Source organism: Scomber japonicus, chromosome 11, assembly GCF_027409825.1.
Source record: "Scomber japonicus isolate fScoJap1 chromosome 11, fScoJap1.pri, whole genome shotgun sequence".
NCBI classification, from domain to species: domain Eukaryota; kingdom Metazoa; phylum Chordata; class Actinopteri; order Scombriformes; family Scombridae; genus Scomber; species Scomber japonicus.
The window spans coordinates 1,206,629-1,221,170 of NC_070588.1; the positions used below are offsets into that span (position 1 = coordinate 1,206,629).

At 45.8% G+C, this 14,542-nt stretch overlaps 1 protein-coding gene across 1 annotated transcript in view; it reads right to left on the reverse strand.

Annotated features, from left to right (window-relative positions):
- ttn.2 (titin, tandem duplicate 2) overlaps positions 1–14,542 on the reverse strand; it is a 267,045-nt gene that overhangs the window by 196,306 nt on the left and 56,197 nt on the right. Inside the window, 6 exon segments of the mRNA XM_053329075.1 lie at positions 9,357–9,407; positions 11,440–11,811; positions 11,863–11,872; positions 12,705–12,797; positions 12,799–12,905; positions 13,780–13,905. Coding sequence (XP_053185050.1) covers positions 9,357–9,407; positions 11,440–11,811; positions 11,863–11,872; positions 12,705–12,797; positions 12,799–12,905; positions 13,780–13,905 — 759 coding nt within the window.

Genomic DNA, 14,542 nt, shown 5'->3' on the forward strand with positions numbered 1-14,542 from the left:
ATATCAGAAGACTTCCCTTTGAACTCTATCTTTTCATCTTTTGCTGGTTCTGCAAATACATCAAAATTAATGCTAACATATTTTTCTCCCTGTTCGCTCATTTCATTGTCAGTGTTGGCGACCAGCCTGACTGCTCGCTGCGAGTCATCGGCCTCTTGCTCAAACTCAAACTCAAGTTCAATTTCTGACACTTGTTCACTGTCGAACGATGTGCTGCCAACCATCAGATCAAACTTCTGTGGCTGGACTTTAGCACTGCCGAGAGATACAGCGGTCAGTTCCCTGCCTCTAGTCTTTCCTGAGAAAGCCTTGGCACTCAACACTACCAGGGAAGCCCTACACAGTGTCTCCCCTACAACATTGATAGCCCTGCAGGTGTACACTCCACTATCCTGTGTTGTGACTTTACTGATCTTCAGGAAATGGTTGTCTCCGTCAGATGAGTGCAGGTATTTCTTGTTATTGTGAGGAATTTTTTTGTCACCTTTGAACCAGGACACAATAGGAGACGGAATCCCCATCAGTGAGCACTCAAACATGACTGTGGTACCCTCTGGAGTTTCCATGTCGCAGATGGGATTGATAAACCTTGGAGGCATCTCAGTGACCTCAAAAGCTATTTTCAAATCATCATGCTCCTGGGTTACAAAGTCCACAGCACCCTCCTCATAAATACTTGGTAAAACATCCAAAGATATGATCATGCTCTTGTTGTCAGCTGTATACTCAGGAATGGTAATGATCTTAACCTGTTTCTCAAACTCTTTTACCTCATTTTCATCCAGTTCTACTTCAAGCAGAATCTCCTGAGGGGATGGAGAACGAGAGGAGTCATCTTCTTCCACATCGAACTCCATTACGTGCTGATGGGTAACGGCAGGTGGGGCAGGCAGGAACCTCAATTCCTGCGATACAACTACCACTAAAGCAACACTTCTGGCTTCCCCAATATAGTTCACAGCCTCACAGATATACTCTCCCTGATCAGCTTTGGTGACGTTGTGAATTGTTAGTGATATGCTATCACCATCTCTCTCCATTTTGACTCTGTCATCTGCTACCAGTTCGGATTTGTTACAGAACCATTTTACCTCAGGGGAAGGAAGTCCAAACACCTCGGCGTAAAACATTAGAGATTCATTTTCAAACACTCTTTTCTTAATAAGAGGTTTGAGGAAGGCAGGAGGGATTCCCTGTACTTTCTCCTGAAGGGTTGCCAGGCCTAGAGACCCTCTGCCCATGGTGAGGTATCGACTCTCATCCACATTTATTCCAGGGGGAGTTGTTTCAATGCCCTCATCAGCAGGATATGTCAGGAACTGAAGTGGTGAGAAGAACCTTTCACTGGAGTCTCCTGTTGATGCTCTCTTATGTTCCACAGGGGAGAAGGGATATTCCTGAGGGGTCATAAACCCACCAGGTGTATCAGAACTGGGAGTATGGAAGGACATGGGAGACTTGAGAGTGTGGAAAGACTCTGCAATTGGCTGTGAGACCTCAGTAGATGAGCCTGGGGTGTAGAACCTCTCAGTGACCTCGATTATCTCTTCACTCACAGTGCTGCCAATCTCTATCGACATCTCAGACTCAGGGGACAGTGGCCTTCCCCAGTCTGCTGGAGGGTTATAGAAGTCATACACAGCACCGAATGTGACCTCCTCTTCCTCCATGGAACCAGCAGCTACTCCCCCTGCTTCAGCTGCAGAGGTCCTCTCCAAAACATCTCTTTTCTGTATAGGTACATGGTTCAGAGGTCCTTGGCCAGCAGCATGTTCAGTCAGGTCAAGCGGTTTAACTCTGCTGTCTACTTTTGGCTTGACAATAAGTGGTTTAGACTCTGGTTTCATCTGGACATCAAACTCCTCATCTTCACTCTTGATTTGTGTGTGAGGCTCAACCACATCACCAATGGCCATTTGTTCTGCAACTTCAGTCATGTCATCCTGAGAGTCTGGCATACTAAGGAAGACACCACTGTCCATGGAGGGCTCTGGGATGGAAATCAACTCCTCACTGGAAGGTTCAGCCTCACGTACGTTCTCCATCGCAGGCACAAGTCTATAACCCTCAATACTTTCTTCAACCTCTTGTTTCATATGTTTTCCAACTTCTCTTAACTCCTCTTCAGTACCTGCCCTCTCAGCATAACTTTCTATACTGACATGTTCAGCCTCACTGTGAATGGAGGAAGACATTGCAGCTGCACGTTGCCTCTCCGATTTGACAATTTCAGAACTGCGTTTAGGCTTAACAGCTTCTCTAATGGGACCTGAAGTTCTGACAGACCGTTCATCTGCAGGGAGCTTCACAGGCTTGAATTGAATGAAGCTGCTAGTTTTGTCAAACGTGCGCACAGTCTTCTCCTTCATCATCTCCACTTCACCTGGCATCATTTGTTCAGGGAAACTAGCAGGTTTCTGCGGCTTAGGCCTGGCCAACTCTGGAGAATCCTGCACTTCCTCTATAAATTGTTTAACTGCACCATGCCGTTCTACTGAAACAGCTCCCTCCTCAACATTACCAGATATGACACCAATCTCAATGTCTTCGCCCAGTGTAGAATGAATGACATTGGATTCTGGGGATGTTGATGTAGCAGTGGCCAATCCTGCATGTATGGTTTCCTGCTGGTCATGGGGAATGGCTACTGTAGGTATAAACTCCTCAGGGAAAAAATGTCCCCTTCTCTGCTCCTCAGGAGAGGGTGGTGTCATCAATGGTGAGTCTGACTCAAAAGCTTGTTTAATCTGAGAAACTTTTATCACAGCGGCAGAAGCCTGCAGACCACAGCCAGATATAGTTGGTGGATCTCTTGAGTAATCATGTTTAGATTTTGGGGCTTTGATAGGAACCTCTGATGGAGCTCTCTTCTCCAACACAACTCCAGCTGCTGATAGTTGCCCAGGCTCTGCAACTTGAAATGTCACATCACAAATGCTTGTAACATCTCCCATCGTATTTCTAGCAACACATTTGTAAACTCCAGCATCGGTGTATGTGAAAAAGTTGATATACAGTCTGTAGACTTTGTTCTCTACCTCAACTATGTATTTTCCAGTTGTGATTTCGAGGCAAACATCATTGTGATACCATGTGACCTCTGGAGAAGGTTCACCTGTCAGTACACACTCCAACACAGCAGTGTCGCCCTCAGAACAGGAGATGTTTTGTAATTCACTGACTACTTGAGGAGCTTCGCCAGCCACATCAAAGGAGAAAGTAAACTTGTGTTTGACAGCTTGAGAGGCTCCGTCATCACTTGACACGTCTGGAACTTCCTCTGTTCCTCTGTCCTCTGGCTGAGGTCTATGCTCAGACTTTTCCTCCATCATCTCAGGGACAGGAGTGGCTGCAGTTATTCTGATTTCTACTGGTGAAGATGTAAAAGATTCTTCTGAGCGGCGGCGGTGGTGGATCACACCCTGAGGTACCTGTAGTGTTTCCTTTCCTGTCTCCATGTAGGACTGTAGTTCCTCATCTAACAGGCTCTCCTGGTTTTCTTTCTCCTCCGTTACAATCACCTCTTGTGTGGCTCCTGAGGATTTCAACATCTTTTTGTTTGAGATCTCAAGAGTGGCACTGCAGATGGATTTGCCATGTTTATTGCTTATGACACAGTCATATGTTCCCTCATGGTCTGTGGTTGGATAGAAGACAGTGAGATTTGATTTATTGGATTTGCTTGTGATATCGTAGTCTGGGTTGTGGGCTAATGGGTGACCGTCTTTGAGCCAGGCGACTGTAGGCAGAGGGTCACCCTGAAACTGACAGGTAAACTCTGACATCTCACCAATTTTTACTTTAACTGAGGATATTTCTTTCACAAATATGGGACCAGATCTTCTGGGACTCCCCTCCCTCTCTTCAACTCTCTTTGACTTTTGAGCTTGGTAATCATCCTCTTCGAAATTTGACTCATCTTGGACTCTCCTTTGTTTCTCCTTTATGGCTGTGAGTTCAAGGTTTTCTACATCAACTTCACCACCCAACCTTTTCAACTCTCTGCTTCTTTCCTCTGACCTCATACTTACTAACTCTGTTTGTTGTCTTAGTTCAATGTTCTCTCTATCTCCCACCTCTGCTCTCATTCCCCTCTCTTCTCCCACCTCTGCTTGGAAGTGTTGGCTGCTGGATTTATCAACAGTCATAGTATACTCCTCCCTGCTGTGCCTCCTCTCTGTCTCTCTTCTCAGATCCTCCTGTGGACTATAGCATGGGGAGTGTCTCCCAGCTGCCTGAGCTTTTGTTGGTAAGGCTCCACCAGCAGGTATTTTAGCAGCTGTAGGCATATAGGTTGGTTCCTTATGTGAAATGCCGGCACTATGAGATTTGGTTCTATCAATTGGTGGAACATGAGTCTCAAGTGGCAACCCAGAGCCAGGTTGTTTGCATTGATTGTCCAGGGCCCACTCAGACTCCAGTTCAGCTACTTCGTCTTGTTCTACTACATCTTGTTGCCATTTTAGGATGCGCTGAGCCAGTGCTTCTTCCTCACTTACAAAGTACTCACTGTCCCTCTGCAACCTGGTCTCACGGCCCTCTGTCAGTAGCTCGCCTGTAGGGGGCCACTGCGTGCCATCGTCCTGCTGATCTTGGAAACCAGCAGGAACTGACTCACTCAAAAAGAACTTCTCTTTGGCTGTTTTTCCAAGAGAAGTGTCTCTGCTGTGAACTACTTCAGGTATTAATTCTGCAGCAGAAGCCTCTGTGACATTTCTTCCAACCTCAGTGGTCCTCTCTGTCTGAAGTGAAGAGTAACCGTCCACCCAGTCGGACTCTAGCTCCACAGCTTGCTCTTGTTCCATCAGAACATCCTGTTGCCATTTCATAATCCGGTGTGTTAGGGCCTCCTCCTCACTGGCAAACTGCTCGCTCTCATTCTTCAGCTCAGAAATGTTCTCCATAGATAGCTGGAGCTCACGCTCTTCTTTTGTCTTCTCACACAACAACTTCTCTGTTCTTGCGGTTGTTCTAAGTGATGACTCAGCTTCCACTTCTGCTGCTCTAGTTTTTATTCTGGAAGACTTTTGTGTGACTGATGCCTCGATTCCCAGTTCTCCTGATACGCCTTTCATCCTGGCTTTTAGCAGAGGGGAAGAGGTTTTGTCCTTTTCTACTCTACCTTTTGACTTAGGTGACTTAGGTGTTGACATGGTCTCAGTTTCTACGGTTGCTCTTGTCTCCATCATCTCCTGCTCAGTGTAAATGGGCCCCTCCGGCTCCATGTATTGTGTCTCTGCTGGCATGGGCAGACCAGTTTCAGGGTGAAATGTCTCTTCCTCTGACATACGCATGCCATGCTGCCATTTCCTGATCCGCAGCGCCAGGAGTTTTTCCTCACACTCCATTCGTTCAGCTTCCAGGCTCTTCTCATATTGACCTCTCAAAGACTCCCCTGAACACTCCTCTTCATATGGCTCAATTCCTTCTGTTGCTATGTCATCTGGTGTTACAGTTTCACTAAAGAACCTCTCTTTTACAGATTTAACTGGCTTTGACCCAGGTGACTCTCTGAGTCTGGCCTCTACTCTTGCTTTCATTCTTGGTGATGACCCAGCCTCCACTTCAGCAGCTCTACATTTCATTGTGGGGGAGCCTGGTACTCGAATTATTTCTGCTTCAACTTCCATTTCTTCTCCTCTGACTTTGACTTTAGGTGATTTGGGTGTTGACATAGTATGAGGATTAGGATCTAACAATACTGCCTTCATTCTAGGTGATTTATGGACAGAGGAGGGCATGGACTCAGTCTCTACAATTACCCTTTTCTTCACCACCTCCTGCTGAGTGTACCCCTCAGGTTGCATGTACTGTGACTGTGCAGGCATGGGCAGATCAGTTTCATGGTGAAATGTTTCCTCTCCAGGCATTATACTCCCTTGCTGCCATTTCCTGATCCGCAGGGCCAGAAGTTTTTCCTCACACTCCATCCGTTCAGCGTCCAGACTCTTTTCATACTGAGCCCTCAAAGATTCCTTGACATGCTCCTCATCATATGGTTCAACGGTTGTTGATATATGCTCTGAGGCTTCACTGAGGAACCTCTCCTTGATAGATAAGACTGGCTTTGACCTGGGTGACTCTGATGCTTCCTTTTGATCAGGCACAACAGATTCCCCACTGTAAGCTGTAGTTTCTGGATATGAGACTTGAAGGTGTTGTAGCTCAGTCTGAACCTTTGTAGTCTCCACCTGGTGGTCAGCAACCTCACTGTGATGCCCACTTACCATCTCTCTGACTCCATCGTCTGCCTTAGATTGAATAAAACTCTCTCTGTTTTTGTCCACCACAGTCGCTGAATATTTTTCACCTGATTTCCTGTCAGTCTGTGGCACCATCGTATCAACCAGCTCACCTCTCATGATCTGAATGGCCCTGGTTCTGGACTGAGGCTCGAATGAATGTCTCACACGAGGCTGACACGACTCACTGGTTGATGATTTACTTTGATGCTCCCTATGACTCTCTCCCAAATCGAACGATCGACTGAAATGCTGGACATCAGGAAGAGAAGCAGGCTTGACCCTGAGCCTGTCCATATACTCTTTATAGCTTGACTCGCTGGCTACTGACTCTAACTCAAACTCAGAGGAGGACATGGTCGAGATAGAAAGCCTCTTCTTCTGTTTGACAGCTTTTTGAAGTGTGGTAAGCTTTGTTCTTACCTCGTTGTGAAGGCTCTCAGTGTCACTGAATCTCTCACTGTATCTATCACTGCACCTGTCGCTAAACTTGTCACTAAATCTGCCACCAGTACGCCGGTCACAGTAGATGTCACTGAATCTATCGTTAAAGCGCTCAGACCTGTCAAACATGGGAGGAGGGGATGGTGCACGCTCAGAGGCAGTCTCCAAACGTTTAGATTCTTTATCTGACTGTTTTTCTTTTGATTGAGAACTGGACCAAAAGTACACAGTACGTACCAGAGCATTCTTAGATCGAGATCGTCCCTGATGGACTTTGGACATTTTGTCAAATGGAGATCCAACACACCTGAGGTCAACCCTAAACTTCCTCTCCTTCCTTTGCTCTGCCATGGTGTCTATGCTTTCATGGGCTTTGGCAGAACGTCTAACAAAGCCCAGGTAGTTAGCCGACTGCTCTTTCCTCAGTGATACCAGAAGTGATGCTGTGGACTCTGCAGAACCCTCTGTGTTTATTGCCATTACCTTGTAACTGCCCGAGTCCTTCTCTTTGATACAATCAATAACCAGACTGGTTGTGTGCATGTGCATTCTGCTGTCAGTACAAATCCTGCGTCTATGCTCTTTAGGAATAGATCTATTGTTATGAAACCAAAGAATAGTCGGTGAAGGGCAAGCAACCAGTTTACACATGAACTCCACTGATTGCCCCTCCATGACTGACTGGAACTTGAGTTTCTTGGTGAAAGAAGGTCTGATGTTCTCCGTCCACGAACTGATTGAAGAGTTTCTGCTGGAGCACCGATTGGCCGACACCAGGCCATGATCCAGGAAGTCCTCTGTGTCGGAGAAGGCTCCTCTCAGCTGTCGGGTGCTGGTGAGCTCTGAGCTACTTTGTGGAGTTCCTTCTTTACTTTGGTGATAAAACAGTTCTGCAAATATAAAATGACATCTGTCAGAACAAGACGGCCTCCGGGCGTAAAAAGAGAGAAAAGGTTTGAATGAATCATTAATGGAAATATTAAATGCATGCTGCAAGTCACAATGCCATAAGAAATAATTTCACTCACCATATTTGTTCGAATAAACGCAAGACTTGATTCTTTTTATTAGAAACCTGCAGGAAGTTTTGATCCTTCGTCTGTGGAAATTTCTTCAAAACATAAATTATTTTATTATGATTAAAGAAGCATAATATTTCCAAGATGGACTGCTTACATTCGCTTGTTTTACTTTTGGATATATGCGCTGGCTTTTAGTTGAATATTCCTTACCTGACTTGCAGACAGGAGAATAAACGCCCTTTCTAATCCTTAAACTTAAGAGGACAACGTAATGCAAAAGTACCAATGAGAAGCACAGCTCTCCAAAACATCTCTTATGTTCAAAAACGTATATAAATGAAGCTGTAAAATTGGGTGAGAAGGCGTTTATTCGAACTAATATAGTTTACTGGTGTTATTTAGAAAGCAAACCACAGGAATCACATCCCACTATCTGCAAGCCAGGCTAAGAAATATTTTGCAGGAGGAAGACATCAGTTCCAGATGCAGTAAACCTCCATATCTTTTAAAGGGCACTTCAAATCTGGAAGCTTTAAAAGATACACATCCTGCACCTTTTCTGGGAAAAGATCAGAGGAACCTTCATGCCAAAATGAACTTTTGGATGCAAACCCCAAGTGTCAAAAAGTGGTACAAGCAAGTTTTTGTCAGTGCTCGTCTGGATGAAACCATTGAATATTTTCAAAATAAGATAGATTTATACAGATAACCGGAATTTTCTATCAAGACATATAAAGATGGCATGCAACTGTGGAAATTAAGAGATAATTTAAAAGGGACAGCTCAACATAATGACATGGTTACAAACTCTAAAAGCAGTCTGTAGATGCAGGCCAACAGTAATCCAACTCATAATTCATAATTCATGCACACACACACATCTGGTTGTCTCTATTTTCTCAGCAGTGTCTCTACTAGAATCCGTCATCGTCACTGGGCCAAAGCTTGGATCAAAGTCTCCCACTAACAGACTACTTTCAAATACCCCTTTTCCACCGAGCTGGAGCTGGTTTGGAGCCAGAGCCTGACTAAGCACCGGTTCTTTGCTTTTCCACCGCCAAAGCTCCAGCCCCGAGCCTCAGAACGGGAGCCAGAGCGAGCACCAACTCTTTGCTGGTTTAAAGCAAGAAGTGATTAAGTCAGCGGACTGGGGGCGGGGCTAAAGTTTATTAGCCGGCTAGCGGGGTTAACGTTTATTAGCTGGCTAGCCTTGCATTTACAGAGGGTTAAAGATTTGTTGATTAAAAGTACTATTTTCATCATTTTTTTGCCAGAGCAGTCATCTTCTTTTTCTTCTTCTTCTTCCTCTTCGTTTCCGGCAGGCTAGAAGCCTTGCGCCATGTTGCTGCCTCTCAGTGGTGAATCATGGAAGTGCTTCAAAGGCGTGTGCTGGCTACGTTATACAGTGACGTAATCGCTGTATGGCTTCTTGCTGGTGGAAAAGCAACAGGTTCGTAAGAGGTGCTTGGATTATAGCACCAACTGAGCTCTGATTCTAGCACTAGCTCCAAACCAGCATTGGCTTTAAGCTCGGTGGAAAAGGGGTAAAAGTGACATAACAATCAAGTAGTGGTTAAACTGTCCCTTTCCCACCGCTCGGATCAGAACAGCTGATTATTGCTTCACATGATATCTGACATGGCCTTACCTTTGACTTCTTCCTCAATCTTGGCTTCAATCTGCTCTCTCACATGAGTCACTGTGGAGGAAGAAGAAGAAGAAGACATTAGTTCAGCTTTGATCTGCAGACTGTGAGGACATCGATCCAGCGAGGGTCTCCACTCCTTTCCTTCACATTCTCAGAAACAGATGATTTCCACCTGAGAATCTGGATTTTTACTTTCTCTTTATTCTTCTTTGCTGGGCTAAAATGTATTTAACTTCTGTATTTGGATCCAATCATTGAAGTGAGACACTCTGGTAAGAAATGCTTTACATTATGGGCTTAAAACTGCCTTGAAATGTAAAATAACAGGATTTTGAACATGCAATTCAAAAACGCGATTAATCGTGATTAACTATGGAAATTCTGTGATTAATCTCGATTAAAAAAATTAACCTAGTAATAACATTCATGTCCCATCTGTGACCCAAAGTTTAATCCTTTTTTAACAAAAAGCATCTGCAGGTAGAAAAACATGAAGCATTCAAACATGTGATACAGACATTACTACAAAATAAAAGCACCAAATGAAACGGAGAGGAAATGGTTTGAGTTTCCTGGAAGATGGAAGTAAAGAGAAGTCAGACAGTGAGGTTCGTGAGGTTTGTGCATCGTCCAGAGTTTTCCAGTGTGGGAGACGAGAGGAGGAAGAGCACACAGGAAGTGAGTTTCTTCTAGCGGAAGACGAGAGGAGGAAGTGCAAAAAGGAAGTGAGTTTCTTCTAGTGGGAGACGAGAGGAGGAAGAGCACACAGGAAGTGACAGAACAGGTGAGTTTCTTCTAGTGTGAAAGACGAGAGGAGGAAGAGCACACAGGAAGTGAGTTTCTTCTAGCGGGGAGACGAGAGGAGGAAGAGCAAACAGGAAGTGAAAGAAGGTGAGTTTCTTCTAACGGTAGACGAGAGGAGGAAGAGCACACAGGAAGTGAAAGAACAGGTGAGTTTCTTCTAGCGGGGAGACGAGAGGAGGAAGAGCACACAGGAAGTGACAGAACAGGTGAGTTTCTTCTAGTGTGAAAGACGAGAGGAGGAAGAGCACACAGGAAGTGAGTTTCTTCTAGCGGGGAGACGAGAGGAGGAAGAGCAAACAGGAAGTGAAAGAAGGTGAGTTTCTTCTAACGGTAGACGAGAGGAGGAAGAGCACACAGGAAGTGACAGAAGGTGAGTTTCTTCTAACGGTAGACGAGAGGAGGAAGAGCACACAGGAAGTGAAAGAACAGGTGAGTTTCTTCTAGGAGTGAAGTGGGTCAACATGTTGGAAAGGTGAGGTTAGTGAAACCTGGAGGAGGGCGAGGAGGGATGTCCGTGTTTAATCTACACTAGAGTCCAAAGTATTATAACCATAATATTGATTTTTACTTTTATTTTATGTATTACTCTTTCCTTCTCTCTGTTCTGACCTGCCAACGGATGGAAACTAGCTATCTTAACTTAATTCCTGTGCATTTACATTTTAATTTGAAATGTTCATAAATGTACAACTTCCCCTTTTTAAATAAATAAATAGACAGGATTGCATCATGAAGCTCATCAAGTGGAATATTCTGCATTTAGATCAAATACTTTTATTTTTATTTATTTTATTTTATTTATTTTATTTTTTATTCTAATTTATTCTTGGTGATTGGTTTGTGAAGAAAAGGTCTATACCTTGTTCCTATGTATTAATCTTAAAATCAATAAAAAAAATAAGTGGGGAGATTAACCTGAGCCTGCTATATGAGAAATAAATTAATTAATAAATTAATTAATAAATATATAAATAAATATATAAATAAATAAATATATAAATAAATAAATAAATAAATAAATTAATTAATAAATTAATTAATAAATAAATAAATGAATTAATAAATTAATTAATATATAAATAAATAAATATATAAATTAATTAATTTATTAATAAATAAATGAATAAATAAATGAATAAATATATAAATAAATGTGTCAAAGCTTTAATGGACTCTGGTCTTAGTGTAGATTGGTTGAGGACATCCCTGGGAGGGTCTGAGGAGGGTCTGAGGAGGGTGGATGAGTCTCGCAGACTCTGGCAGCAGACCAGGAAGTTACCTTCTCCTTCTTCTTCTTCTGTGGTAACGGTGAGTGTAGCGGAGCAGGCAGCTTCTCCCGCCTGATTGGCCGCCCTGCAGGTGTACTGACCCGCGTGCTCCCTGAACGCGTCCACGATGATGAGCGTGGCGGTGTGGGTCGCCTGGTCCCAGTGGAACACCACGTTCCTGGTGGGCCGGACCGGGTGCTGGTCGTGGAACCAGCTGATCTCGGGCGTGGGCGTGCCGCTCACACACGCGTGGAAACGAGCCACTTCCCCGTGCCGCACGGAGCAGCTTGTGATTGGATGGATGAAGACGGGCTTTTGGCCGACGGCGGGTTTCTTTATGCTGCTGATGGAGACGCTCTGAGACTCCACCACACTCACTGACGCTGTTTCCTCTGGAAGGAAGCAAGCTGATGAGTCTGCTGCTGCTTACACACATCCTACTGACTTCACTTCCTTCCTTCTCTCCTTCTTCCCTTTCCGTCCTCTCTCTTTCCTCCCTTCCTTCCGTCTTTCCTTCCTTCCCTCCCTCCTTCTTTCCTCCCTTCCTTCTATCCTTACTTCCTCCCCTTCCCTCCCTCCTTCCTTCCTTCCCTCCTTCTTCCCTCCCTCCTTCTCTCCTTCTTCCCTTTCGTTCCTCTCTCTTTCCTCCCTTCCTTCAATCTTTCCTCCCTTCCTTCTATCCTTCCTTCCTCCCCTTCCCTCCCTCCTTCCTTCCTTCCCTCCCTCCCTCCCTCCTTCTTTCCTCCCTTCCTTCTATCCTTCCTTCCTTTCCTTCCTCCCCTTCCCTCCCTCCTTCTTTCCTTCCTTCCTCTTTCCTTCCTCCATCCCCTTCTTCCTTTCCTCCCTCCCTCCTTCTTTCCTTCCCTCTCTCCTTCTTTTCTCCCTTCCTTCTATCCTTCCTTCCCTTCCCTCCTTCCTTCTTTCCTTCCTTCCTCTCTCTTTCCTTCCTTCCTCCCTTCCTTCTTTCCTCCCTCCCTCCTTTCCTTCCTTTCCATCCTCCTTCCTTCCTTCCCTTCCTATCCTCCTTCCTTCCTTCCCTCCTTCCCTTCCCTTCCTCCCTTCCTTCTTTCCTCCCTCTCCATCCTCCTTCCATCCTCCTTCCTTCCTTCCTTCCTTCCTCTCTTGACTCGAGGACAACAGGAAGTGAACACAATGAAGAGATAAGTGTGGCAGCTGAAGGTTCCAGCAGACAGAAGAACAAGATGCAACCACGACTGCTGCTGTAAGTACTTCCTGTTAGTAGTACTTCCTGTTGTTAGTACTTCCTGTTGTTAGCAGTGAACTCACCGTCCAGTGTGAGCGTAGCGGAGCAGGAAGCAGCTCCAGCGTTGTTGGTGGCGGTGAAGCTGTACTCGCCCTCGTCCTCGGGGGTAAACCTTGGAGATCTCCAGCTGACAGCTGTCGTCAAACTGAGACATCCTGAAGAAGTCGGACTGCTTGATCTCCTTCTCTTTGTGGAACCAGCTGATCTTCACATCTGGACCACGAGGAGATGAGGAGAAGAGGAGAAGAGGTTTTAATGTGAGTCTGAGTTCAATTTAACTGTGATGCATAAAATTAGGTTGTTGAGAGAACGGACAGATATTGTGGTGAGAAAGAGAGAGAGAGAGAGAGAGAGAGAGAGAGAGGGAGAGATAGAGAGAGGGAAAGAGAGGGGGAGAGAGATAGAGAGAGGGAGGGAGGGAGGGAGGGAGAGAGAGAGGGAGGGAGAGAGATAGAGGGAGAGAGAGGGAGAGGGAGAGGGAGAGAGATAAAGAGAGAGAGATAAAGAGAGAGAGAGAGATAAAGAGAGAGAGAGAGAGAGGGAGAGAGATAAAGAGAGAGAGGCAGAGAGGGAGAGGGTGAGGGAGAGAGAGAGATAGAGAGAGAGAGAGAGAGAGAGAGAGAGAGGGATAAAGAGAGAGAGATAGAGAGGGAGAGAGGGAGAGAGATAGAGAGAGAGAGAGAGGGAGACAGAGGGGGGGAGAGAGAGAGAGAGAGGGAGATAGAGACAGAGAGAGAGAGAGAGAGAGAGAGGGGGAGAGAGAGAGGGAGAGAGAGATAGAGAGAGAGGGATAAAGAGAGAGAGATAGAGAGGGAGAGAGGGGGAGAGAGAGAGAGACAGAGAGAGACAGAGAGAGAGAGAGAGAGAGCGAGAGAGAGAGAGAGAGAGAGAGAGAGGCAGAGAGAGACAGAGAGTGAGAGAGACAGAGACAGAGAGATAGAGAGAGAGAGACAGAGGGAGAGAGATATAGAGAGAGAGAGACAGACAGAGGGAGAGAGAGATAGAGAGAGAGAGACAGAGGGAGAGAGATATAGAGAGAGAGAGACAGACAGAGAGACAGAGAGACAGATAGATTTAGTGTCCTGACCGTCTCCACGGACTCGGCACTGGAAGCGAGCTGCTTCTCCTTCGTGTGTAGACGTGCTGCTGATGGGAGAGACGATGACGGGTGGAGCGACGGGAGCAGCCGAGTCTGGAGACACCACCTCAGACACTGAAACACACACACACACACACACACATGAGAGTCCAAACCTCCTGACACTGATCCCCTTCCTTCCTTCCTCCCTTCCTCCCTCCCTCCCTCCCTCCTTCCTTCTTTCTTCCTCCCTTCCTTCCTCCTTTCCTACCTCTCTCCTTCCTTCCTTTCTTCCTCCCTTCCTTCCATCCTCCCTCCCTCTCTCCTTCCTTCCTTTCTTCCTCCCTTCCTTCCATCCTCCTCCCTCTCTCCTTCCTTCCTTTCTTCCTCCCTTCCTTCCATCCTCCCTCCCTCTCTCCTTCCTCCTTTCCTTCCTTCTTTCTTCCTACCTCCTTTTCTTCCTTCTTTCTTCCTCCTTCCTCCCTCCCTTCTTTTTCCCCATTTCTTACTTTCCTCTTTCAGACAAACAATAAATCCCCCCGTGTCTGTTCCTTCTTCCCTCCTTCTATCCTTCCTTCTTTCTTTCCCCCCTCCCTCCTTCCCTTCCTTTCCATCCTCCTTCCTCCCTCCCTCCTTTCCTTCCTTCCCTTCCCTCTTTCCTTACTTCCCCAAAATCCCCCCGTGTCTTTCCTTCCTTCCTCTCTCTTTCCTCCTTCTATCCTTCCTCCCTTCCTCCTTACTTCCTTCTTTCCCCCCTCTCTCCTTTCCTTCC